Source organism: Phacochoerus africanus, chromosome 9, assembly GCF_016906955.1.
Source record: "Phacochoerus africanus isolate WHEZ1 chromosome 9, ROS_Pafr_v1, whole genome shotgun sequence".
Taxonomy (NCBI): domain Eukaryota; kingdom Metazoa; phylum Chordata; class Mammalia; order Artiodactyla; family Suidae; genus Phacochoerus; species Phacochoerus africanus.
Window position 1 is genome coordinate 62,237,020 of NC_062552.1, and position 26,365 is coordinate 62,263,384.

Genomic DNA, 26,365 nt, shown 5'->3' on the forward strand with positions numbered 1-26,365 from the left:
TTTCTCCCTACCCCAGTTCCAGTGTCGGAGCCCCTTCGAAGGCGGCCCATTGTCTCCGTCCCTCCCCACCTCTGATACCCTCTCAGGCTCCTCAACCTGCAGCTCGGCTTGGTCTCCAGGGTGCGCGCTGGGGCGGGCACCCGGGCGGAGTGGGGGGCGGGGAGTCGCAGGACAGGACTTGGGGAATGCTGTCCAGGGACCCATAAATTTGGGTAGACCAGGGTAGCTCAGCTGGGGTGGCCTGGGCCAAAGGTCAAGAGAAGAGCGCTGGTCCAGGATCCCAAATTGGCGGCAACAGGTGGCCTTGGGCGCCGGGAGGTCTGGGAGGGAGGTCTTCGGCACTCCGAGGGCGGGTCCTGCTCCTCGCCGCTTCCCCATTGGTCTCTACGGAATGTCAATGCTCAGTATTTTATGTAATGTGTCCTTCCGCCACGGAATGTAGTCCTCCCCAAAAGGGCAACCTGCCTGCCTGTTCTGCCTCAGCGGCACTTCCTGCAGAAGGTGACTGTGCCCCGCGAGGACGCAGAGGGGCGGGGCACTGCGAGAGGGGAGCCAGGATTGGGTGTGGGGCGGGGCGGCGGAGGGATTGCGGCGGCCCTGCAGTGGAGATAACCTTGAGGCTGAGGCAGCCGATACCCGCATTGGAGCGACGCGTCGTGAGCCTCCAGACGTCTCTGCGGTAGCATCGCATCCCAAGCCGGACCACGTCGGAGGTGAGCAGGGGGAGACACTGGGCCATCTGTCCCCACTAGGGCTCCATCTGCCCGGCCAGTGCGGAATCTTGACCTGCCTACGCACACAGGGCACCCATATCGGAGACAGCGCAGGAACTTGGGCATCTTGGAGTCACCCGGTTGGGGTCGGAAGAGAGGAGAAAAGCTGCTTGCGCCTAGGGCCTCTTTTTCAAAACCCTCCAGCTCCTGCTTTTTCGGAAGGCAGATGCGTTGGCCAGCTCCTTTCCTGCCGCAGTCCTTCATCTTCCCCCACCCCCATTCTGGTTCCAACCTCGCCTCCATTTCCTTCCCTTCTCTTTCTGGTCCCATCCTCATCTTCTTCCCCTTATTCTCACCTAATTTGGTCCTTTCCTTTCGACCCTCCTCGTTTCTCCTTTCTCTACTCTGCTCCCATGTTCGCCTCCTCCCCTTCCCCCTTAATACTCGCATCTCGTCTTCAACCTGACTGTGCCCCCTTCATTCTGATGCTTTCCTTGAAACTCCTCTAGCTCCACTCCCTGGTCCCTCCTCCGTTCAGGTTCGGTCCCCTCCACATGCCTACCCGCATTCATGCCTGGTTCCTGCCCCTCCCCCTCCTCTCTGGTCACGTCCTCTCCTCCGCATCCCTCTCCTCCGCACCCTCCTTCGCGCCACCCGCGTCCTCGCCCCTCCTCTTCTGTTCTAGTCACGTCCGCCTGCTTTCCCGCCCCCGCCCCTTGGCCTCACATCTAGTTCTGTCTCCTCCATCGCGGTTCTTCACTCAGTCTTGGGCACTCCTGCAGCCACGGACCTGCGTCCCGAGGTCACTGTGCGAAGTACAGTGGTTTGCGGGTACATAGGCTCCCGTGTGGCCAGGGGATGCAGAAGCGGCGCCCGGCACCGCTAAAGGGTTACGTAACCCTTGGCCTTCTCCACTGCACAGGAAGCAAGGGTGGTTGCCCTGTGGCGTGTTCCTGTTTTGTGCGGTCCTTAATAAGATGGGGCGACAGCAGCGCTGCACTAGCTCCAAGAGGGTTACAAGACTCCATCCCGCCTCGGCGGGGTTGCACGTAGCGGCCCAGGACCCGCCCCGCCCCGCGGGATCACCAACTACTGACCTTCCGGCCCGTTACCGGGCCAGGCATCACCCCTGGCCTGATAAGACTGTGCATGCTGCTCGGGGGCCTCTTAACATTGGAGGCAGTCACCTGGCTCCTGGCCTCGGTTTCACGTTAACAGATACTCCCGATTGTAGAACGCGGAGGCCACGGGGTGGGGCCAGGAGCAGGTTATGGGGAGAGGAGGAATTTGTCAAGAGCTTGGTGCCCAGTACTGCACCCACTCAGTATGTAAAGTGTGCAAAGGGCTGTTTGGGGAAGGGGCGTGGAGACCAGGATGGCTAGAATGGTCATAGCCCAGGGAATTCACAATCTAATTAGGGGACACAGTGCTAAAGTCTGTGAGGAAGGTACACACTCCCTGTGAGGGGGGAGGGCGGCCGGAGGCCTTATAAGGTGGTATCACATTGGGTTTGAAGCAGGAAAGCACCTTCCAATCTGAAGGTTATGTAAAGACCCAGTAATGGAAAGGCATCCCTTGGCTTCATATCTGTGTTCTTCAAACCCAGAACATTGATTCTCCCCCCCACCCCCCAGCCCTTGCACATGCCGTGCCTGATAGTTAAGGTCCAGACATGATAGTGGCATTGGGAACTTGGAAATAGGCTGTTAGAGTCAGGTCTAACTCATTAACATACTGCTATGGGTAATGGAGGGAATTCAGCCTCAGCACCACAGTTTCCCACATATAAATTGTAGCATTTTCCTCCTGATGAAAGGATTGCTTTGTACACAACTACATGGAAATATGTTGACTACTCAGTGCAGTATCTAATCTCTCGTGGAATGGCTCTAAACGTATACTTTTCTTTCTTTCTTTTTTTTTTTTTTTTGCTTTTTATACCCCTGTGCCCAGGGTATATGGAGGTTCCCAGGCTAGGGGTCAAATCAGAGCTGTAGCTGCTGACCTAGGCCACAGCCACACCAGACCCGAGCTGTGTCTGCGACCTACACCATGGCTCATGGCAATGCTGGATCTTTAACCCACTGAGTGAAGCTAGGAATCGAACCTGCAGCCTCATGGATACTAATCAGATTCATTTCCACTGAGCCACGATGGGAACTCCTAAATGTATTCTTTTGGTCACTGAGTGCAATTACTTAATCCATAACTGAGGGTGAAGTTTCTTCTCCCTGCCATCCCCAAACTCTCAGAGTTAATCTTTGAGAGTCAGGCTCTCTAAATACCAGACATCTCCTGGAAACCAGTTCCCTCAGGGATCCTGGTATAGTGTTTACAAAGTAACTAATAATGTTACGTTGCAACTCCCCGCTTGCAACAGGGGCTCTTTGGTCTCCTGAAAATGGGGACCTCTGGACAAAGAAAGGCAAGGAGGGGGATGATTTTAGCCTTTGATGTTTGGCTACAAGAGTAGAATCAAATTTGCAAATGGGGATGGCAATCTATCTTCGCCTTCCACTCCCACCTACTACAGGTAGGGTTCTAGGACCTGCTTAGCCAGCTGGTGAGTGTGAGATTAGGATTGGAGGCAAAGGACAGTAGCTCCTTGTTGGCTGTGCAAGGGTGTGGCCACTTCCTAAGGCACAGAGGACAGTTTAGGTCAGGACTCTGAAGCATTGTTAGCAAATAATTTGCCCTCAGGTTGCCTGAGGATGCTGCTGGGAATGCAGTGGGGCTGTTCTGAGGGGAAGAGTGTAACCCATCACCTGGTCTGTGGGGGAGGGGAAGGCTTTGGGGACAATGGCTCAACCTTTGAATATATCTGCTTTTAAGAGAACTCTCTTCATTGGGTGAGTGGGGAGACTGCACTATGGGCTTCCACAGGCTTAAAAACTCCCCTCTCCCCTTTCAGTGAGTCAAATAATGAAGCATGAATTTCTCTCAGTTAAGTATCTCGACTAAGTGGAAAAATGATTAGCGCAGGTCCGCAGGCTGTATACCGCCCTAATGCTTAGGTGCAGCACGGCAGAGCCCCATGCCCAAGTAATATAATTTGTGCACCTGAATTCCTGAGCCTTATGCAGTGGGCATGGTAGCCCTTTGGGGAATAAAAGTTGTAGTGGATATGAATAACAATGACTTAAAGAATGTCCTTTAACTCACTTCTGAATTACTGGACTTGAGCCAAGATATATGGACATTAGTCTTTTCTCTAGGACACTGCGCTCTTGTTAAGCACTGCATTAAAAGCAGATGATTTTAGTGTTGAATTCACAGTTTAACCAAGAGCACTATTGGGTCTTTAAGAATTGCACCCTCAGTGATTTGGCAAGTGACTCCAAGCAGAACTAGCACCTTTTGGGAGGTGCTTCTTTGTCCTGAGTATTGTGACATAATGCAGGGGTCACAGGAAAAGCCATTTTATGTCTTAAAACTGTTTATGTCTTAATATTGAGGCAGTGGAAGAAATGAGGAAATGGTTGGGAGCAGGAAGGTAGAAAAAATGTAACTCTTGCATTACGAACTTGCACTGCAGTGGTTTTAACTTGCTTCAGCTTTTATGAAGGCAAGCTAGGGTGTGTTATTTTGGCTAAGAGTTGAGACTTAGGTGAAGGTAGTGGGAAATGACTCATCTGACATTATCTTTATTTCTGAATCATTCAAAATATCCACAGTCCAATCCCAGTTAACTGGTACACCACAAGAATGAGTCGTCCCATGCTAGAAGCAATAGTTTTCTTGTAACTTTGTTGAGGATCTTGTGAGATAATGTAAGTGATTTATTTCATAAAAGTTCTCATAAGACCTTGAGTCCTCACTTTAGCATCAATTCTGGTATGGAGAGGAGCAGAGCTAAATGAAGACTACTACCATACTTTCTGGGAACTTTTTTTTTTCTTTCTTTCTTTCTTTTTTCTTTTAACCATGAGCCAGCCTTAGATGATAAACAAATAGGCTGATTATCTGGGGCTTTGTTAGAGAAACTGCTTTGGGAAGGTGATCCAGGGTGGGTGGTGAGTGCAATATGCAGCCTCTGTCAGACTTTTTGGCCTCCTGGTATGACTGCTCAGCTTAGGAGGGGAGGTTGGCAGGGCCACCAAGTGGTTCAGCTCCGCCCCTTGCAGCCATTTTTCCTACATTGGTTTGTGCCAGTCTGCACGTAGGAGGGAGGCCAGGCTGCAGTACTTCTGGTGGCCTCTGGGACTCACCTCCCCCACTCTGTCCATAGGCAGAACTCCTGGGGAGCTGTAAGCCTCTCTTTCCTGACGCCAGCAAGCTGTATTTGGAAGGATTCTGGTGGGGGAGATGCCAAGAGCCGCTATGATAGAGCATTGAGCTTGCTGGTCATAGCATTTCAAAGTAAGGACCAGCTCAGCTGATCCAGGGGGGAAAAAATTCTCTGAAGGGAGCCCCAGCCCTTCCAAACACTTGATCAACTGGTAGATAATATTTGTTTAACTTTAGACAACTGGTATCTCCTCTGTCTTGGGTGATGAGTTTAAAATAATTAGTCAGCTGAGTCAGGCTTAGTATAGGAGACAAAATTGCGCATTTTGGAGGAATCATGGAGTTTTGATCTAGTTAAGAGGCAGAAGAGTAAAGACTTGGTAAACAAAACCATCCTGGTAATCTAGTATCCCTCTTCTGTTTTTACATTAGAGAGCAGATTAACACATGGCACCCATCAGATGGGCAAACGTTTTAAAAGTCTGACAGTGTCAAGTGTTGGCAAAGGTGTAGGGAGGCAAGAGCTCCCTTTACTGGTTGATTGTAAGTGGATATAACCACTTTGGAGAGCAGTTCGGCAATATTTAGTAAAGTAGAAAGTAAACTTACCCTGTGACCCAGGAATTCATTTCTGGATGTATAGAAACTCACGTCTGGACTAGGACACATGTACTAGGAGAGTATTGATTAATGAGGAAAAATTTGGTTTAATGGGGGAAATGACCAACTAGTAAGGGAATGCATAGATGAATGGACTAGTCATACAATGGACTAGTATAGCAGTTCGTACAAGTTAACTAGATCTGTATACCAACTGGATAGATCTTAAATGTGCTGGAAAGGCAAGTTGTAGGATGGTACCTTATAATACACTACTTAGGGAATTTTAAATAATATAATGGAGTTCAGTATAGATACACACACCCTCAAATGAACTGGAAAAATACGAAGTTCATGACAGTGGTTGGTTATCACAGTTTATGATGGGGTGTGGAAGGACTGGAGGGACCTGGGGATGGAGGAAAATGAACTTATTTTTAAGAGTCTAGAGAAAATTTGGCTAAATGTTAATGGTCAGTTCTGGGTGGTAGAAATACAGATGTTAATATTTCTTTAGTTCAAAGCAAAACAAAATAGAAGCAAATCTATGACAGTCACTATAGGAACACCAGGCTTACTAACTAGGTCAGTGCTCTCAGAGCTGGCACTGCTCTTCTTCCTTCCATCCCCCCTTCTCCCCACAGCTGTGATGCTGAGCAGTTCCTCCTTTAAATGCTGAGCCAGTGCCTCCCTTTTGCTGAGGCCCTCAGGCATCCTGGTGTCGTACCTGACTTGGAAGGGCTCTAAATCAGGGTTGCAGATCCCTTGCTGCTTCCAGAGTGTAAATATCTTGCCCTCAGACACTGCCTTATAATTTTAAGCCTCATAAGGAGCACAACACAGCAAAAATTTCATCTAAACTTCCTCCTTTAGACTGAAACCAGTTCTCTGCTCTTAGTGTCTGTGATCAAACCAGGAAATCTTTGATACCTGAGGACAGCAAGATTTCTGTGACTTGGGACTTTCTGCCCTGGAGTTGAGTGGTCCTGTTGGGGGTGGGCCCATTTAGTATCAGCTTTTGTGACTTATTCAACCTCAGATTTGAAATAGGGCCTTGGGCTCCTGCTTATAAAGTTTAAGTCGACTTCTAGCCCTGAATAAAAGAGCAAAGGAATTTTACTTGAACCTATAGGTGGGCTCATTTTATGTAACCTAGTAACAGCAGACTTTGCTTTCTGGTATGGGGCCTGCTGAGGGTAGAATGGACTTAATAGTCTCATTTCTTAGGCTAAAAACTGCATGTCCTGGCCCCACTCCATATGCAAATATACTGTCATCATTACTCTAACTGTATGTAAGGATGAACAGCCATTCACTCCAGACCTTACTGGGTTCTGCTGTTGTCAGATTAGGGCCAGTCTTGGGAATTATGTTCTGCTCCATCATCTAGGAACAGAGTCCGGCACATTCCGATGCAAACTTTCTAGTGGATGCTGGAGTTCTGAAAGTGTGGAAATCGGGCCTTCATGCTGGCTTGGAGACATGGAGCTGTGGGTAGCAAATTGATGTTGCAACAAGGAACAGTTGTGGACATCAGGTGCCATCATCATTGGGTTAGTCTGTGTGGTGAGATGGGCAACAAAGCAGAATTGGTACACAGAGCCCTGGCTAGTGGAAGATTGGCTTAAGTATATGCCAGCTCCTAGGCCATGCTGGTTTACTAGGGCGGAATGATTTGGGCCCCTATGAAGGAAAGAATTGGTTGAGTGAAGCATGACTTTTCCCAGCACAACCTGCCAACAGTACTGGCTCTAAGTGACATGCTGGGTATTTTTAATTAATTTATTTAAAAAAAAATTTTTTTGGCCGCACCTGTGGCATCTGGAAGTTTCAGGCCAGGGATTGAATCTGAGCCTCAGCTGTGACCTATGCTGCAGCTGTGGTAATGCTGGATCCCCTGCTCTGGGCCAGGGATCGAACCCAAGCCTCCGAAGCAACCTGAGTCACTGCCGTCGGATTCTTAATCCACTGCACGATGGCAGGAATGCTGGGCATTTTTTCTTATATGATTTTCACCCTTTGGTTTCTGAAAAGTGACCAAAGGATTGTGTCTGACAACAAAACTTGAGTTTTTGAGAACCAGCAGCCACTTAAGATGAAAGGTGGGAATAGGGGCCGCTGGAGCTGAGCTGGCTGCCTGCTCTATCGTTTTGGCCCCCACCAGGGCCTCTGATGGTGTCTCATTTCTCACAGAGGAGAAATGGCTCTAAGGAAGATCCTACTGCAGGGGCTCAGGCTCAAGAATAAGGCTCCCCGGACAGGGCACAGCATGTGCTGCCGTCAGTGGATATGCCCGGCTTCCACTGCGGGCTTGAGGTTGGCTCTGCATGTCTGTGCCTCCTGAGGAGGATGAAGGAATGAGTCAGCCTGGCACAGGCTGGGCCTTGGGTGCTGGCAGGCACTGTCCTGACAGCTGATGTTGGGGAGGGGAGCTCTTTGCAGAGGCCTGCCTTGAGAAACCAGGGCCAAGGCTGCTGTCCTGGGGCTGGGGGAGACCCCAGAGGGTGTTGTAGGTGGAGACAAGCAGGAGAGCCCTGACTCTCCCTGTAAGGGAGACTCTGGGGCGGAGTCTGAGGGGAGGGAGACCAGTGATGACCTGAGCATGAGTCATGAAGTCTCTGGTTTGGTCTGGGTTTTAAGGACATGTTGAGATTTTGTAGGAGTTTGGACTGACTTGCTGACAAGCCAGGTTTTTTTGATTGCTGGTGTGTAAACCCACTCAAAGGCCAAACAAAATTTCATTTGTTATTTTTGTCCTTAATAGCCTGGGTGAGCAAAAGATGAGAGCTTTTAGACCTCAGATTTAATTCAAGATGGTGAAATAGGGTTAGTGTTTGAGTGCAGTATAGTTGTATCTGCTCTATGTCCTTGAGACGGCCCTTCTGTACCAGAACATTTTTTTTTTTTTTGGCTTTTTAGGGTCGCACCTGCGGCATATGGAGGTTCCCAGGCTAGGGGTCAAATAAGAGCTGTAGCTGCTGGCCTTTGCCAGAGCCACAGCAACGCGGGATCCGAGCCACATCTGCAACCTACACCACAGCTCACAGCAACGCCAGATCCTTAACCCACTGAGCAAGGCCAAGGATCGAACCCGCAACCTCATGGTTCCTCGTCGGATTCGTTAACCACTGCACCATGACAGGAACTCCTACCAGAACATTCTTATCACAAATATTTTCCTCTGATGCTTGAGGACAGACTACGTAAGAAAGGAAGTTTGCTGGGTTTGGGCACATAACAGGCTTTTTGGCAGAGAACTGTCCTATGGACTGTATTAATTGTCCCCCAACCCCCGACCCCTTTGAGGTTCTGAAAGGGATCAAGGTTGACCTTCTTAAGTCAGTGAAATTATCCTGCAGTGCCTTTGTGACCTAGGGCTTAAGGTGCATTATCCCACCAAGGCCATGTTTAAACAGTATTCCTGAAGTGCATAGAGCAGCGATGGACTAATGGAGCTGGGAATTTCTCATTGCTTTCACTTCCAACACTTTTACCAGGATGCTTGTAAATCTATCATTTTTGGAAGAGGTACATTTGTAATTTATCTTATTATGAAAGTATTTCACATCAGTAAACTTTTTTTAATAAGAGAAGAAAAATTTGCAATTTACAGTGATCCTACCACCCAGATAACATGCTGATAGTAATTTGGTAACTATCCTTCCAGTCCTGTTCTGTATGTTTAATTTAGTGACCCTTCCCCTACTCTCCCCCAAAGGGGAGGGACCAGGTTCTTCTGAGATTTTTTTTTTTTTTTGTCTTTTTCGGGCCACACCCACAGCATATGGAGGTTCCCAGGCTAGGGGTCAAATCAGAGCTGTAGCTGCTGGCATACACCACAGCCACAGCAACGCCAGATCTGAGCTATGTCTGTGACCTACATACACCACAGCTCACGGCAACGCCGGGTCCTTAACCCACTAAGCAAGGCCAGGGATCAAACCCAAGTCCTCATGGATACTAGTCTGGTTCGTTACTGCTGAGCCACAATAGGAATTCCTAAAGAGACTTTAAAGGAGAGCAGTCATTGGAGTATTAGGGGAGTGATAAGCCTAATACCAAAGAGATGGTCCCACAGAAGGACCAATAAGAACTCATTTTTGCCTGCAAATTTTCTGTTAATCAGTTTCTTGGTATTTTCTTGGGAGGCTTCTGTGTTTTACTTTATAACATGGCTGAATCTCTAGAAGCAGCTATTGCCAACTACTACCTGGATACCTGGTTATTAAGGTAATTTCTCTATTACCCCAGAGAGCCTTAGTTGCACTCAGCTTTTACCTTGATCCTTGTACAGCTCTGCAGGGCAAACCTTTCTCAGATCCGAGCAGTCTTTGCAAGTGGGGCCAAGGAGCCACCCTGAACCAACAAAAGAGCATTATATCACCGGAAGCCCAAGCCCTGAGAACACAAGGTATGAACAGTAATCAGTGGCCCCAGCCAGGTCTTTGCAAGGAGACCCTAATGTCTCAGGTAGAGTGAAGATCCAACCGATGAGTTTTAAGAAGAGTGGGGTTGGTTACTTTAGCCTACTCATTGAGGTCACAATACAGCCCCCAGGCTGGATGGCTTCTCCCACTGGGAGGCCACACCAAGGCTTGTGTGTCTGTAGTTGAGGACTTGTAGCCACTGGCTTTCACTAGCTTGCAGGAGATTCACTCACAACTGGTCTCAAAACTTCTTGGCCTTTACCCGACTTCTAGGAAGTGGCAGAGATCGACTTAGATGCAGGCTCTGCTCAAGCCACCCAAAGAGGCTACAAAGTTAGGGATGGAGGAGGAGAAAAAGGTGGGGTTAAATGTATGGGTGCCTTGATTTGGAGCCCTGAGATTTAGGAGGAGGTGGGACAGGGCAGAAGAAGGGCTTGGCTTGTTCCTGAGCCTGGGTGAAGCACCCAGGCACAGGGATTTGAGAAGGAGTAGCCCTTGGTCTGAGGGTTGGAGGAAAGAGATGGTCTGCTGACAAGGCGTGTCAAGCTTCTGGCTCACATCCTTGCCTGATGGTTCTTCAAATGCTGCCTGGAAGCTTCTCAGGTCTCTGTCTACAATCAGCTAGCTAACCGGCTGAGTGAGTTTAGTTGTAAGTAATGAAGAAAAGCAAAGGTTGGGGCAGTTGTCAGGAGGGTGACCTGTGCTGATTAATTACCTGGAACAGATGGTCTTTGTTACTGTGGGTGGTGTGCTTGTCAGACTTAGAAAGGCAATCGGGGTGGTGCATCAGAAGATCTGCTGTGGAGAGGATTTGACAAGCAACCTTCACTTCCTCGTGTTGCAACTGTCCTGTTAATGTAACTGTAGTAATTTTAGAATCAGATAGTGCCACTGTGGTTATCCTTGGCTTGATGCAAACTGCTTTGCATGTCCTAAAGTCCTGACCAAAAGTTACAGGATGGGGTTGGGTACAGATTCTTGGGACTGGTTTTTATTGCCTGTCCGTGGCCTGGGACCTCCTCTCCAGCCTAGGGTGAATTGAGGAATGTGCTTATGTAGTCCTGTGGGTTAGTGAAAACCTTGGACTCCAGAACTAGGAAGAATGCCTGGATGGTGGTTATCTCCATGATTAAGAAAGTCACTTTGGGTTTGGGTGTAGATTGTTAAGAGGCAGTGTGGGCGCCCTATCCTGTAGCAGGTATTTGTAGCTTTGAGACAGCTTTTTGTACAAAGATCTAGTTTGACCAAGGTACTAAACTAGGGGTGAGTTGTTGATATCACTGGGAGATTGGTTGCAGCCTCCTTCAGTGCATTTAAAATGATATTTATAGGATTAGCCCAGGGTGAGGGTGGTATGCTTACAGTGGATGCCTGGGAAGTCCCCTGCGTTGGCCATGCTTTTTAACTTGTTTGTTTGTCATCTTTTCCACTTGCTCACGGTGACAAGCCTGGGGACCTACCTGAGGAGCACCCACACAGCCAGAGCGTGGCAGGGCTCCCTGTGGCCTGTGCACAGAGCGTGCTTGTTGAGTTAATGTGTAAGCAGGAAACGGCTTCCTGTGCCAAGCTGTATATTAGCCATCCCAGGCCTCTCAGACTGATCCCTCTCTCTCTTCAGTTCCTCTGGACCCAAGACCTCAGAAGCCATGCCGAAGCCCCACAGTGATGCCGGGACCGCCTTCATTCAGACCCAGCAGCTGCATGCGGCCATGGCTGACACGTTCCTGGAGCACATGTGCCGCCTGGACATTGACTCGCCACCCATCACGGCCCGGAACACCGGCATCATCTGTACCATCGGTGAGTGGGGGTGCCCCCCTCCCCCGGAAACAAGGGCTTCATGAGACAAGGGATCTTTTCTCTCCTGGAAAGACTAAGTAAATGTAGCAAACCTGGGTGCTGAGTGAGATGCTAAAAAGATCCTTATGGGAACTGAGGTCGTAGGAATTTACAGTGAGGCACTGGTATGCTCTACGCATGCTCTATGCTTTATGATAAAGGTGAAATTTAGAGGGTATCTTCCTTAGTGGATCTTTGTAGGAACATCTCAGAAACCTACCTGGGAAAGATTTTGACATGCTGTGTACAACCAAGACTCTGTAGCTGGACATCTGGCTGGGCTTCAGGGAGAGCAAAGAGCGCTGGTCTAGTCTTAGCTAGGCTTTCCTAAAAGAATTAGGAGTTATTTGGGGGAGGAAAAGTTTAAGGGGAGGGAAAAAAATTTTTTTTTCTTCTTATACTGAAGCAAACTTAAAGTGTTATTCTTATTTTGAATAATTAATACTTAATCACTTTAATTTTTTTTAACTTAGGCCCAGCTTCCCGATCAGTGGAGACACTGAAGGAGATGATTAAGTCTGGAATGAACGTGGCTCGTTTGAACTTCTCTCACGGAACTCATGAGGTGAGCCTCTGCTGGACAGTTTGGCCACTGGGGCACCTTGTGGGCAACAGGGCGGGGGATGCCATGTTCATTTAGCCACGGTGGACCAGGCAAGAAAGATTGGTTTACAGCCAGTGGGAAGGTTGTCTTCACCCGCCCATCCTCACGCTCCTTTCCCCTCTCCTCCTCCTGCCCTCTCAAGTGGCCAAGTCTCCTCTAGCAAACAAGACCTGCTTTGTCATTGGCCATGGTTCTCCCCCACAGCCGAGCTCCATTAGCCCTCAGTAAGGAACGTGTGGGAGGGTTTCTCTGGAAAGCCCTCTAAGCCATGGGGCTTGACATTCCCACCCCAGCGTTTCTCTAACAGCTCATGTTGCAGTGATGAACCAATAGCTCACCTTGCAGGTTGATTCTGGCCAAGTTTAGACCCAAGACAAACTGGGCAGGTCCAGGAGAAGGGTTTCCACTGTTGCCAGTGAAGGACTGAGTCTAATGCTCTAACGCCGTCTGGTGTATCCTACCCCACTTCATCAGCATTGTGTTGCCAGCCTTTCCCTTCCCAGGGATTCTGGTACATTGAAATAAAGAAGCCAGCATGTTTCCCCAGGAGCCTGGTAGGAATATCTTAGCTGGGGCTGTTTATGAGCAGACTTGACCTGTGGGACCTTACCTGGGGTTGAGGTGGAAGCTATTGGGAAGCACTCCCTCATGCTTCTATTCCCAAGTTCAGAACAAATTTATTTTGAGGAGTGTGGGGAGCTCCCTGAGGGACAGTGCCTTTTAAAAAGACCTTCAGTTTCAACCACAGGCCATGGGCTGATGAGAGGGTAATGGATGAGATAAATTTTTCTCACTCTTAATCTCTGTATTTCCTATTCAGGATAAAGAAAATGCTACCCCATAAGGTCAAGTGGTGAGGGGTTGCCCTCTGGCATTTGGCGGTTGGTGTTAAGTTTAAATTAAAAATAAAGGCTTAGAAAGTGCAATCCAAGAGCTGAATTCCTCCTTTCTGGAAACATGAGGCTCTTCATTGGAGGTTCCCTAACCAATATTTCATAAACAGCCTATGGTCTGGCAGGTATCCAGCCTCCAAATGTCAGAAGGGCCTGACCAAGTGCAGAGGAACTGTGCTCAGCAGGCCCCTTGGGCAGGTTGATACGTCCGTGGTGGCATTCTGTAATTTTCCAAAGGCAGGGAGTCCTCAGCAGGAAGTCACTGGGCATTCCTGCAGGTATTAGCTTAGTCCACGGAGAGAGCTGAAGATATCAGTGAAGGTCAGTTCACTATTGATTGCTCCTGCTGGCCTCTGTGCAGGGGAAGGAACAGAAATAGATTTTAAGAAGTTGACCTTTAGCTAGGCTTTATGGCTTCTTCCATCCAGTAAAATAACACCACACAGCTCTGAAATGGCAAGGGCCAGTGGTATCTGGTGCACCTGCTGGAAAGGAGCTGGCTCAGGGATTTTGGCTTTTTTTAACTCCAAGAGGCTTTTGGAGGTTCTCTGTGCTTTAACTCTCATTCCAAGATGAGACTTGGGATTTAAACAAAAACCCACGCCTACCTTGTGGATTTATTTTGAGATTTTTGACCAGGATGAAATGGGTTGTCCCTGGGATTGGCATTTTAGAAACTGATCTGAAATTGTTCTAATATTAATTATATAGCGTAAGCAGTCTTATTTTGACAAGCAGTTGGAACATCCTTTTCCAGCTCGTGACAGTTTTCAGTATTCTTCTAAGCAGAACATTGGAGTGGCTTTCTCTCCCTCACTGTGACAATGGGACCTCCAGTGTCTGCATCTGATCTTTTTGTGGGGTTGTTGTTGCTACAGCATCTGATCTTTTGACAGCTTTGCCATAGCACCTCTAAACCCCACTTTTGGCAGTTCTCATGGGCAAGATGTGTTCCTACTGATTGTGTGGTCCCATTGTGCCATGTGGGCTAGAAATACAGACTTCTGAACAAACTAAACGTAGAACCTTCCACAAGGACAGTGTTGGTTTGATGGAATTCACTGCCACCCCGCCCCAGTCCCCTCCTCGTGCGTGGCACTCTCCTGGACGGTGGTGGTTAAATGACAAGGCCCACAAAGTGCTGAGTTGGGAGACTTTTATCAGCAGTGTCATTTCAATAACTCTTATCTAAGAGCTTTTGACATCTTGCCTCTGAGTCCCTTTTTAGTCAAGTAGTTGTGGCAAATGGAAAAAGAAAAAGGAATGGGAGAAAAAATTATGTATTCATGTATGTGTAACTGGGTCCCCATTCTGTATAGTGGGGAAAAAAAAGTGTGTTGAGGGAAATAACAATAAAAAAAGAAAAAGAGAAAGGGCTTCACAGGTGAGATTAAAACCAGGATTTGTTGCAAGCGAGAAATAGCAAAGGTTAGTTAGTTCAGAGAAAGGTGTGTTCCCACCGTTGCCTTTTGCACTTTGAGACTCGAGGAAGTGATTATCAGAACCAGGTCTGTAGTACCTCCGCAATGAGTTATTTAGCTTGGGCCACTGTTAGCTTGAGTAAATAACTGAGTTTGAAGTGCAGTCATAATCAATAGAGGAACAGCTCAGAATTACCACATCTGTCAGTCTGACCCTGATGGCCACCAGACTGGTATTTTCCAAACATAAGTCCTAGGTCTTTTAGCCCAAGTGTCTGCTTTATTTGCTGAGGGTTTAGGTGGCAGTCTAAAAGTTCCTAAGATTGGCTCTGAGAGCGGGGGAGTGCTGTGGTAGAGGTGGGTGGAAGGTGCTCGGTGAGTGGGCGGCGCTGAGACTAGCCGATGGCGACAGGGGTCCAGAGCGTCCGTCCACAGCTCTTTCCTGAGTGCTCAGCTTCAGCTCTGGTGCTCCACCCTGGGGCAGGGAAGGTGGCTTATCCTTCTCACTCCTTTCCCCCAGTACCATGCAGAGACCATCAAGAACGTGCGTACAGCTACAGAAAGCTTTGCTTCAGATCCCATTCTCTACCGGCCAGTGGCTGTGGCCCTGGACACTAAAGGACCTGAGATCCGAACCGGGCTCATCAAGGGCGTGAGTATCCTAGGGGAGGGGGGAGGGAGCTGGGGCCCCAGAGACATCCTCTGCAGCCTGTCCCACCCGGAAGCCTTGTTTCTCAGAGCTGAGGTCTATACATGAGTTTTATCCATCACTGCAAAAAACTTTGATCTACTTTGCTTAGAAACAATACCCAGAAGGAATGATTTTTTTACTCTCAAAACCTGCTTCCAAGACTCTCCTAACCTTTGGGATCAACTTGTCTCTTTTCCCCTATCATGAAATAGTATCACTAAAACCTTGTGGGTTTTTCTTGGGTCATTCCCTTGAAATTATACTGAGTTAGACAATGGGATCATTTCTTTCCAAAGAAAAAAGCTTTATTGTCACTTCCAGCTGAGATTTGAGCCTTGCTCCCTGGAGGAAAGCTTTTCTTCTCCTGCCAGGAGGGCCTGGCTTCTCTGGACCTGTGGCTTCCTCTTGTCTGCAGAGCGGCACTGCTGAGGTGGAGCTCAAGAAAGGAGCCACGCTCAAGCTCACCCTGGATAATGCCTACATGGAAAAGTGTGACGAGAATGTCCTGTGGCTGGACTATAAGAACATCTGCAAGGTGGTGGATGTGGGCAGCAAGGTCTACGTGGATGATGGACTTATTTCTTTGCTGGTGAAGCAGAAAGGTATATATGGGAGCCAGGGTCTAACTGTCTAGAGGCAGCTCCCATCTCTAAATTTCTTTGGCAGAAGATAGGAAGGTGGTGGGTTGGCTGGCAGCAAGATTGAATCCATGCATCCTCAGGAATTTCTTTTATAATAAACTCCTTATCCTCAAAAGCAGCTCTGTCGTACTTCTTGGGAAGCAGATGAGAGGATTTCTTTTCTCCCTGTCCTCACTACTTGAGGTTTTCTGCTTTTCTCCTCCATCTCCCCAGTGTGGCATGTCTGGGACTCCAGTATGCCTGTGATTGATAGCTCACACTTCAGTGCCAGGCACTACTCTAAGCATTTAACATATTAATTTGTTTAAATTTTAAAACAACACGAATTCCTTGGTGGCACAGCAGATTAAGGATCTGTCATCGTTGCTACTGTGGCTCAGGTCGCTCCTGTGGCACAGGTTTGATTCCTGGTCCCAGAACTTTGGCATGTCTCAGGTGCAGCCAAAAGCAAGCAAACAAACACCTTATGAGTGGATATTGTTATTATCCCTATTTAACTGAGGTATGGAGAGGTTAACTGACTTAACCCCAGGTTACACAGCTAGTGGAGTGTGGATGTGAACCCTGCAATGTGGCTCCAGCACCCACCACGTGCTGTCACCCAGTTCTGTCTCCTGGAGAGAGCCTACTTCCTGGAGAAGACGTGGCCCCCATGGCCCTGCCACCCCACCTACTCCATTTCCCACAGGTCCTGACTTCCTGGTGACGGAGGTGGAGAACGGCGGCTTCCTGGGCAGCAAGAAAGGCGTGAACCTTCCCGGAGCTGCTGTGGACCTGCCTGCCGTGTCCGAGAAGGACATCCAGGATCTGAAGTTTGGGGTGGAGCAGGACGTGGATATGGTGTTCGCATCTTTCATCCGTAAGGCGGCCGACGTCCATGAAGTCAGGAAGGTCCTGGGAGAGAAAGGAAAGAACATCAAGATAATCAGCAAAATCGAGAATCACGAGGGAGTTCGGAGGTTAGTCCTCCTGCCTGTCCCCTGCCTCCTTCAGCCCCCGGCCCAGCTCTTTGAAGAGCAAGATGTCCCTGTAAATACCTGCGTCCCTGCCCATCAGCTTAGAGGCTCTCAAGCTTATTTCAGAGCCACTGAATCAGAATATCCTAAGAGGGGGAGTGGAAAGTGTTGGTTTTTTCAAGGGGGAAAAAACAAACCAATAACTTAGGTGACTGGGATGCTGGTATCTTTTTTTTTTTTTTAATGACTTTTATTTTTTTCCATCATAGCTGGTTTACAGTGTTCTGTCAGTTGTCTACCATACAGCATGGTGACCCAGTCACACATACATTCTTTTCTCACATTATCATATGCTCCATCACAAGTGACCAGACATAGATCCCAGTGCTATACAGCAGAATCTCATTGCTCATCCATTCCAAAGGCAATAGTTTGCATCTATGAACCCCAAATTCCCAGTCCATCCCACTCCCACCTCTCCCCCTTGGAGCCATAAGCCTGTTCTCCATGTCCATGATTTTCTTTTCTGTGGAAGCATTCATTTATGAGGATGCTGGTATCTTGACATTGTTCCTAGGCCCCGGGACCAGCACCAGAGAGCCCAGGGCCACTGCTTCCCAGTTTGGGAGCCATCACGCTGTGCTCCTAACACAGCCTGTGTTTGCTAGAATTGGGCCACCCAGAGGGAAGGCAGCAGACTCTTGGGGGTGCTCCCTCCCCTGGGAGCCACGTGGAAGCTCAGGGCCTGGAGTTGACACCAAAGCATGTGGCCTCCTAGTCTTCACTGGCCGTGGCTTGGGATGGGCCAGTTCTGGCATGGTATCAGCTTCCCAGGGGGAAGCATGTCATTCTCCTCCAGGTCCAGGTTGTCCCAGCTCATCTCCACCTCCCCATTGCTCACCAGGTAGAGCCCCATGAGCATAGCCAGCTTGGTGGTATCACTTCCTCTTTGGCTCCCTTCTAGAAACACAACTCAGTGCTGTGACCCCCTGACCTGCTCGTGTGGGTTCAGTATGTGTGTTTGCCCGCCTTAGCTTTGTATAGATGTCCTTAGTACTGGGAAATTTGGGGTCCTCCCTTTGCCATCCAGAAAAGCCATGGGTACTTGCTGACCTTGTCTCCAGGCCAAGCAAAGCCATATCCCCTTGCCTTCAGGAAGTTGGAGGTGCCCCCTGAAGGAGCAGCCCTCAGGTGTCCTTGGGTGGAAGAGGCCGTGGACCTTTGTGTCAGGAGCAGTCAACCACCTTGGGTTCCCTTTGCTCCAGAAGCGGGGACTGGACTGGAGGTGGTAGAGAAACACCTTAAGAGGGGCCTCATAAGAAGGAGATGGAGAGGAAATGGGACCCTGGGACTTTGGAAGAGACCTCACTCCCTTCCATTTCCCCCAGTAAAGTGTCCACACTGGTGCCGACGAATCCCAGAAAGCAGAACTGTCGACCCTCTTTGAGGTACTGAGGTAGCTGGAAGACCCACCACCTCTATGTACCCATGATGACATCATGCATGGGTGTTTGTCTTGGTGCAAGGACGGCTGAGTCAGAGAATCCCAGGAAAACGTCCTTTGTATCACCATTCTTCTGGCCCCTATTCCATATAACTTCTATCTCTTTCCAACTTACCTGTCAGATTTGATGAGATCCTAGAAGCCAGCGATGGTATCATGGTGGCTCGTGGTGATCTAGGCATTGAGATTCCTGCAGAGAAGGTCTTCCTTGCCCAGAAGATGATGATTGGGCGGTGCAACCGAGCTGGGAAGCCTGTCATCTGTGCCACGCAGGCATGTGTCTCTCCTGGAGCTTACAACCTTGCATGGGGAAGCACTGGTGGCTACCAGGTCTCCCCCATCTCTTCCCTGCTCCACATCTCACGTAACACACACACACACCCCCTTTCCCCCACATCCCTACACAAAGCCATTCTGTCTGCACATACATGCTCTCTAGGGGGGTTAGCCTGCAGTCGTTTGTGTCCGGAGACAGTCCAGGCCACGTCTCACAAGTACTCTGTCCCCTCCCAGATGCTGGAGAGCATGATCAAGAAGCCCCGTCCCACCCGGGCTGAGGGCAGTGATGTGGCCAATGCAGTCTTGGACGGAGCTGACTGCATCATGCTGTCTGGAGAGACGGCCAAAGGGGACTACCCCCTGGAGGCTGTTCGCATGCAGCACCTGGTGAGTTCTCTGCCTGCCATCTCCCCACTCAGCTCAGCTTGGGCTTGGGCTGGGATGGAGGTGCGCTCTGGCACTGAGCAATACCTTTTAGGCTTCTATGCCTACAGGGTTTTATCTGCCAAGTCACAAGCCAGAGTGAGGAGGTGTGTGCTGGGGGTGTGGAGATGTCTTATTTTTTTTCTGTTCTACCTTCCTGCCCACACCCCTCTCCCAGTTCCTTCTGTTCTGGAGGTGGCCTCCTTCAGCAGACGTAGCACAATTTACTCCTGTCTTCAGGGTTGTGAATTCTTCCTTTGGCTCCAGTACTGGGCTATCTATCTGTCCCTGGACAGCCCAGAGGACCTGAGTACCTCTGCCCTATTCTGGAAAAGGCCACAGGCTCCTGCTCCCAGCTGTTCTTTGTTTGGCTTCTGTTTTGACTTGACACCTGTCCCAAGCCAGCTGCCTCCGCCTGCAGGAGGAGCCTGGGCCTGCGGCCTGCACTGGAGTCTGTTGCCCACGCTGAGTCGACTGAGCTGGCTTTGCATGGTGCCTACAGCAGCGCCTGCTTTGCTGAGCTGTTGCACTCGCCTCAGACTACAAAGTGGGGTTTTTAAGTGGTGGGTGACAGGGCCACAAATAGAGACAGTTGGAGGGATGACTGATCCTGGCTGGCTCTGGGGTGAGAGCATCTGGAGGAGCCCTGATGGCCACTCGTCCTTTTCCCCTAGGACCTAGCTTTTCAGGGCTCTCCCACTGAGCCATGTCCCACAGCCTGGCTGCTTCTCAGGGCTTGAGGCTGGGTTCCTGTGTCTGCTCCTGCTCTAGAGCTTACTGAAGAGTTAGTGCAGGGATCAGCTATCAGAGCTGGGAAAGCAAGTGAACTTTCAGAGCAGTCCCAGGTCACTGTCGATAATAGCTCAGTGAATGAACTTGCCTGTTAACCTGAAATGGTGTTTCTTTAAGCTTCTATTTGCTTTTCAGCCAACAAAAGACCCTGTGCCCTTTGTGTGACACCCTCTCCCCTGCATTCCGCCCAAATTTACCCCCCCACACATACCCCATAGGAACCCCTAGACTAGATAGGATCCTTTTTTCCTTCACTTTCTGTGTAATTATTAGGCTTTGGTAGCTTCCAAAGAAGATATGACTAAATCATTTTTTACACTAAATCACTTTTTCAGTGGTGAAACAAGACATCTTGACTAAAGAGGCTCTCTGGGCTGTCATTGGCCTCCTGGGTGGGTTTGCCCATAACAAAATTGATAGAGACCAATCCCTGTCCCTGGGATGGGAGATATGTTTAGTTAGAGCCTTAGAGTTAAATTTTGCTGCCAAAATTTTCCTGTGTAGATTGATGTAATCTTCATAACTTCAGTGAGATAGAAGTCACCCCTTGTTATAGAGGAGGGTCCCTGATGAAAGGACTTGAGTCTGAACCCAGATCAGCTGGCTCCAAAACCCGTGTTCTCCTCTGCAATATGGTGCTTCGTCTAGCAGGAGATCAGGACAGGTTTCCATGTGGGGGCTGTGCAGAGGCCAGAGACGAGGCATCAGGCTCTGGGCTTTGAATCCATGTATGTTTTTCCATATCCCTGTCTTTCCTTTGAACAGACACCTTAGAACTGCAAGGCTGGGACTGCATAAGCACTGCTCAGGAGATAAGTTATGGAGTCTGGGCCAGGCAGTGCAGGCCTCTCCTGTCCATGTCACCAGTTAACACTGGCCAGCAGCTTCCCCTCTTAACTGTCCACTGCTTTCTCCTATATCTAACCGAGGCAGTCGATATCCCATAACTAAGGGTTAGGCAATACCAGGTATGGTTCTCTTTCCTGTCACATCTCCTGTCCTGTGGGCTGCATGCCTTCCATTCTTGCAGGGAGAAAACCTTTAATAACCGAGCAAATTCTGCCACTCATCTGCTTATCCTATCTGATTAATGAGATGGCATTACCAATTGTCCCTCGTCCATCATTCTCTAAGGTGCTGGTAATCGCATTATAACCTCTAAAGCTTACATTTTCTTTCTATTTCTTGGTCTGAGCAGGTTTGTGAATAACTCAGTGGCTTTCTCCTGGGTGTTTTAATCACTTGATTTTAATGAAATGTCTTGTTACACTTACCTGCATGCTTCCACAGGCACCTGTCTCTTCACATGGCTGTTCAGTGTGCCCCCTCACAGCTCACCGATTTTCCACCTGCCTGCTTAGAACGTGGTCAAGCCACGTGGCCTTGGCTTTGTCTGACCCAGCTTCCCAGCGCAGCTCAGTGTGCTTCCATGGCAGGCCATTGCAAAGGCTCGTAGCGTCCCTGTGCCTGAAGCCAAGCAAGTGCTCCATGAATGCATGGAGGCCGGCAGGAAGCCCTGTTGGTAACCAAACAGCCATGTGAGGAAGGAGGCCTGTTCCTTCTGTGAGCTGTGTCATGAGGCAGCGTGGTCAAGTCCTACCAGGGAGCCATGCAGGCCCAGCCTATGTATGTTTCCATGCCAAGGCGCTAGGGTCTGCTGCCATACTGTCTCCCACCGCCAGTCAAAAAGTCCTTCCAAAATCAAAAGGCCCAATTTCCCTTCTGTTGGAAGGGAAGCAGCAGCAGTCAGTGCTTGGACCACACCTCCCTGAGTGGGCTTCCATCACCCTGCCTCTTTGCATCTGCCTAAAGGACAGACTTAGCCAATTAACCTAAGGTACCTTCCTCTCTGATTAATTCCCCATTCTGTCTTTCCATGTTGTTGTCTCTCGTTTTTTTTTCCCCTCCTCCTTCCCTCTTCCTTGCCTCCCCTCCTCCTTAAACCTTACAGATAGCTCGTGAGGCTGAGGCAGCCATGTTCCACCGCAAGCTGTTTGAAGAACTTGTGCGAGCCTCCAGTCACTCCACAGACCTCATGGAAGCCATGGCCATGGGCAGCGTGGAGGCTTCTTATAAGTGTTTAGCGGCAGCTTTGATAGTTCTGACGGAGTCTGGCAGGTAGGGCCCCGAGAGCAGGTAACTCTGTAGGATAACCAGCCTCTTGCTCCAGCTGCTCTAGAAGACAGCCAGGGCCTAGCCCTGTGCTCAGGACCTCTTCTCTCATCTGCAGGAAGCCAGCCAGGGAGGTCAGGGCACGACAGGACTGCAGGGTCCTTGAGCCCCGTAGGGACATAATGTCACAGGCACCTGGTGAAGGGCTGGTTCCTGGGGAGCCTTGATCTCGCTTAGCCCCGCACCCCAATGTTTGGGCTCCTCTTGGCCTCTGCACCCAGGGACATGTTCCTCACCAGCTGTCTGTGCGACTCTTCCCCTCCCTCTCCCGTGTGACACGGCTCTGATAAAGCTCTGTCCCCCTCTCGTCCATCCGGACGGATGTTGCCCCCCTAGATTGCCCGTGAGGCAGAGGCCGCCATCTACCATTTGCAATTATTTGAGGAGCTCCGCCGCCTGGCGCCCATTACCAGCGACCCTACCGAAGCTGCCGCCGTGGGCGCCGTGGAGGCCTCCTTCAAGTGCTGCAGTGGGGCCATAATCGTCCTCACCAAGTCTGGCAGGTAGGAGGTGGCAGCGGCTCCCCAGGAACGCCCCGCTCAGTGGCACCCTTCCTTGGGGGTCCTGGGAGCAGTGCACTGAATGGTGCTCAGATGGCACTGAGCCAAGGTAAGACCCCTCTGCCTGCGCCCCGGACCCTGCAGGGAAGGAGCTCCCCCAGCCCCACTGGCCAGGCTCTGGGAGCGAGCCTAGCCCTTGCCCTGGGCCTGAAGGATGGGACCCCAGGCAGCATGCATAGGACGACCGTTTGGGTCCAAATCAAGTTTATATCCTCATGATAAATCAGAGACTTAATTGCATAACTACAGATAGATAGAGTGGTGACAAATGGTTATTCAACATTAAAAGCTGTTCTCAAAAAGTAGGAGATAATCAGCTACCACTTTTGCTTATTTTAGTTACTACATGCTCTTTAAAAAGTTCAGTTTGGAAAGTTAGTGCTGCTTGCTTACATGCTTTGGTTGGTGCACTCATCCCATCTGTCTTTGAGTCCCAAAGACAAGTAATTGGGTGCTGCCCAGGAAAGGTCACCGTGTTGTCTTGCTGGCACTGTGGGACTGGGCAGCCACGCCGAGGCCTCTGCTTGACCTCAGACTCGGGGTCCCTTCCAAATTCGGGACATTGAGTTATCAACTTTGCTCCTAGGGCCTGGCGATGTGCTCCTCCCAGGGCAGCTAGGGTTTCCTGGAAGAGGAGGGTGGAGAGGAAGGAACACCGAGGAGCAGCAGATGGGGCTGCTGTGGGACCATGACACAAGATGCAGATTTCCTCAGCAGAGGGCTCGGGATAAACAGTTCCAACCATTAGGGTTGACCTTTGTGAAAAGGTCCAACCTTTGCTACTTGGCTATTTTTAACTCCAGTCTTCTGGGATTTCACTCAGTGGGTCCTGACTTCAGCACTTGCTTCCCTCCGAAAGCCTTGTATGGAGGCCAGGCCTTAAGCAGGGCATCCTCTGCTGTGACATGGCTTAAGTTTCCCTGACACCTGTTCAGTGCCCTCATAGCTTGCCTTCTGGGGCCCAGTTCCCCCTGCAGGCCCTTCTAACCCCTAAGACACATCTGCAGCTACAAGTGCAGAGTGTCAGTGTTGAAAGAAGTGCCAGCATTAGGGTTTTAGGGGGGGCCTCACCCCTCCAGAGGAGCCTCCACAGGCAAAGCCTTCCCCGCTAAGCACTCCAATCTCCTAGTCTTGACCCCTGGGTAGCACCTATATTTCTAAACCTCGCTTGGGTTTGACTTGAGCTCTACAGCCCAGTTGCTGGGACTGTTTCAGGGGTCATGTGAGGTCGGGAGAGGGCGCAGCAGAAGGGAAGGCTTGCGTTATAAAGTCCCAGGGGGACTGGTGGGCTCTGCTCCTGTTTTATGCAGATGTCAAGAGTCAGGTGCTATTCACATGCTGCTTGGCTTGTATGTAGCATTGCTGGCAGCAAAAGAAATGGGTGTGGTGAGGTTGGGCAGGGCTGCCTCCCTGTGCCAGAATGGAAAAATTCAGGGAAGGGGGGTTCTGCCAACTATGGGCCCTGTGGGTAAGTGGGTGAGCCTGACCAGGCTGGGTCAGCATGATCCCCAGTCCCAGGCCTGTGGGGAGGGGTGCAGCATAGATGGGGAGCACAGCTGTGAAGAAGAGCTATATGCTGTGGAAGATAAAGGATGAGGGGCTGCCCAGCTTTGGGAGCAGATACTGAACTGGTCAGAGCCTCAGGCTGGCATGGTGAGTTGGATTAGAGGGTGAGCTCTTGCTAAAGGCCCTAGGGGCTTCCTGGGACACTGTTTAATGGTCTTGCCTGTCCCTCATCTCAGGTCTGCACATCAGGTGGCCAGGTACCGCCCCCGAGCCCCCATCATTGCTGTGACCCGAAATCACCAGACAGCTCGCCAGGCCCACCTGTACCGCGGCATCTTCCCCGTGGTGTGTAAGGACCCAGTGCAGGAGGCCTGGGCCGAGGACGTGGACCTCCGGGTGAACTTGGCCATGAATGTTGGTGCGTGGCTGGGAAGCAAGGGCTAGAGGTGGGGGTTGGGGAAGGTGTCCCTCTCTAATGCTGAATGTTCTCTCTGAATCCTCCATCCCATTCCCTGAAGCCTCTGGACTGAGACCAGGAGGGTCTGATCCACCCGTTTCCTCTCCTCACTCTCTTCTAGTCTGGGGTCCAAAGCAAGGGATCCTGGAGAGCTAGGGTTGTTCATTCTTTGGCATCTGCTCATTATTGAGATTTTTCATAAATTTAGCCAGAGCTCCTGCATTGTGGGGCAGCACACATATGGCTTCTGTCCAGTATAAGAGCAGAGTGTTGTGGGATCAGAGGAAGCAGCTATAGCTGTGACCTTGAGCTGGGCTCTCCACCCTCTAGAGTAGAAAATGAATGTTGTCCAAAGGTCCCTGCCAGCTCTGCTCTTAATGATAAGGAAATATCAGGGCTATGGGGCTGGCGCCACCTTGTGGGTGTAAGGAAGTAAAGGCCTGCCTGTCCTGCTTGCTATTTTTGATTGTGGGGCCGTCTTTTAGGTGCATACCTTCCTGGCGTGATTTTTACTCACCCGCCTCTCTTCTCTTTTTCCCCAGGCAAGGCCCGAGGCTTCTTCAAGAAGGGAGATGTGGTCATTGTGCTGACCGGGTGGCGCCCTGGTTCCGGCTTCACCAACACCATGCGCGTAGTGCCTGTGCCGTGATGCACCCTGCAGCCCCTACTCCAGCCCCATCCCATCCCCCTCCCTCATTCCATCCATTAGGCCAGAAATGCTTGTAGTGCTCACTTGGGGCTGTGTGTGGCACTGGTGGGCTGGGACCCAGGGACACCTCTGTGAAACATGGCTGTTTTTAAGACCCTGCTTGGGTGGGGTAGTTCAGAGCTGGACCTCCCATCAAGTGGCCCCATCCAAGCAAGGGATGAAGGAAGGGTGCAGGCAGGACTGGAGTCCCCAGAGGGCAACAGCTCCTGCTTCTCTTCCTTTGTGTACTCCTGTAGTTCTGTAGAAAATGGATACCCAGAGAACTCCCAGCCCTGGCCTGGAATCAGCAAAGAGCAGGGGCCTTAGGGCATGGGGCATGAAGCAGTGGTTCCAGTTTAAGCAGACTCTGGCCCTGGCCCTTACTTACTTCTCCAACCCCCTTAGCCTCCCTCACTCCCCCTTTGTTGTGCACTGTGCACTTCTGTTCCTTCACTCCATTTAGCTGCTGCTGCAGACAAACACTCCACCCTCCGCCTCCCATTTCCCCGACTACTGCAGCCGCCTCCAGGCCTGTTGCTATAGAGTCTACCTGTATGTCAATAAACAACAGCTGAAGCACCTGTTTCCTCTCTTTTCTGATGATTAAGGGGGTGGTTGAACCCTGCCCTCTGAGTGGGGTGAAAATGGCAAGAGCCTTGTGGCTGTGTACTCCTGTGTTAACAACTTAAGCCACCTGCCATCCTGTCTCCCACCGTGCTGAGGTGCTGGGAAAGCCGTTGCTGACTGTCTTGAGGATACACATTACCCTTTGCAGCACCCGGGGATCTAAAAGCTCAGAGAAGGCAGCAAAAAGGTCCTCTTCCTCCTGCTCCTGAGTAAACTGGGGAGTGAGATGGCCCTTGCCCTCCCCCTCCCCCTAGGTTCTCCTGGAGTAGAGGCCTCTAATGGAAGGATGAGGCCAGATTCCAGAAAATTTATGGAAACCTGGGCTGCTTTTGTGTTCCTTCTGTT

At 50.2% G+C, this 26,365-nt stretch overlaps 1 protein-coding gene across 5 annotated transcripts; it reads left to right on the top strand.

Moving 5' to 3' along the window:
- The first annotated feature begins 578 nt into the window (after positions 1-578).
- Positions 579-25,974, top strand: PKM (pyruvate kinase M1/2). 5 transcript variants are annotated; one of them, XM_047797826.1, is made up of 11 exons: positions 579-713; positions 11,586-11,767; positions 12,280-12,371; positions 15,245-15,376; positions 15,831-16,017; positions 16,745-17,015; positions 18,639-18,789; positions 19,030-19,182; positions 21,962-22,128; positions 24,485-24,666; positions 25,248-25,974. In XM_047797826.1, the coding sequence occupies exons 2-11, from the start codon at positions 11,614-11,616 to the stop codon at positions 25,352-25,354; spliced, it is 1,596 nt and encodes a 531-aa protein (XP_047653782.1). In that variant the 5' UTR covers positions 579-713; positions 11,586-11,613; the 3' UTR covers positions 25,355-25,974. The 5 variants fall into 5 exon arrangements, with proteins under 5 accessions (XP_047653782.1, XP_047653783.1, XP_047653785.1 ...); XM_047797827.1 differs by lacking the exon at positions 21,962-22,128 and adding an exon at positions 22,519-22,685; XM_047797828.1 differs by lacking the exon at positions 579-713 and adding an exon at positions 9,835-9,951.
- Positions 25,975-26,365: the final 391 nt, after the last annotated feature.

Excerpts from the sequence above, each read along its gene's own strand:
- PKM (XM_047797826.1), top strand. The coding sequence starts at position 11,614 with ATGCCGAAGCCCCACAGTGATGCCGGGACCGCCTTCATTCAGACCCAG. Across the intron at positions 12,372-15,244 it reads TCTCTCACGGAACTCATGAG|TACCATGCAGAGACCATCAA; the intron begins GTGAGCCTCTGC and ends CCTTTCCCCCAG. Across the intron at positions 24,667-25,247 it reads GAACTTGGCCATGAATGTTG|GCAAGGCCCGAGGCTTCTTC; the intron begins GTGCGTGGCTGG and ends CTTTTTCCCCAG.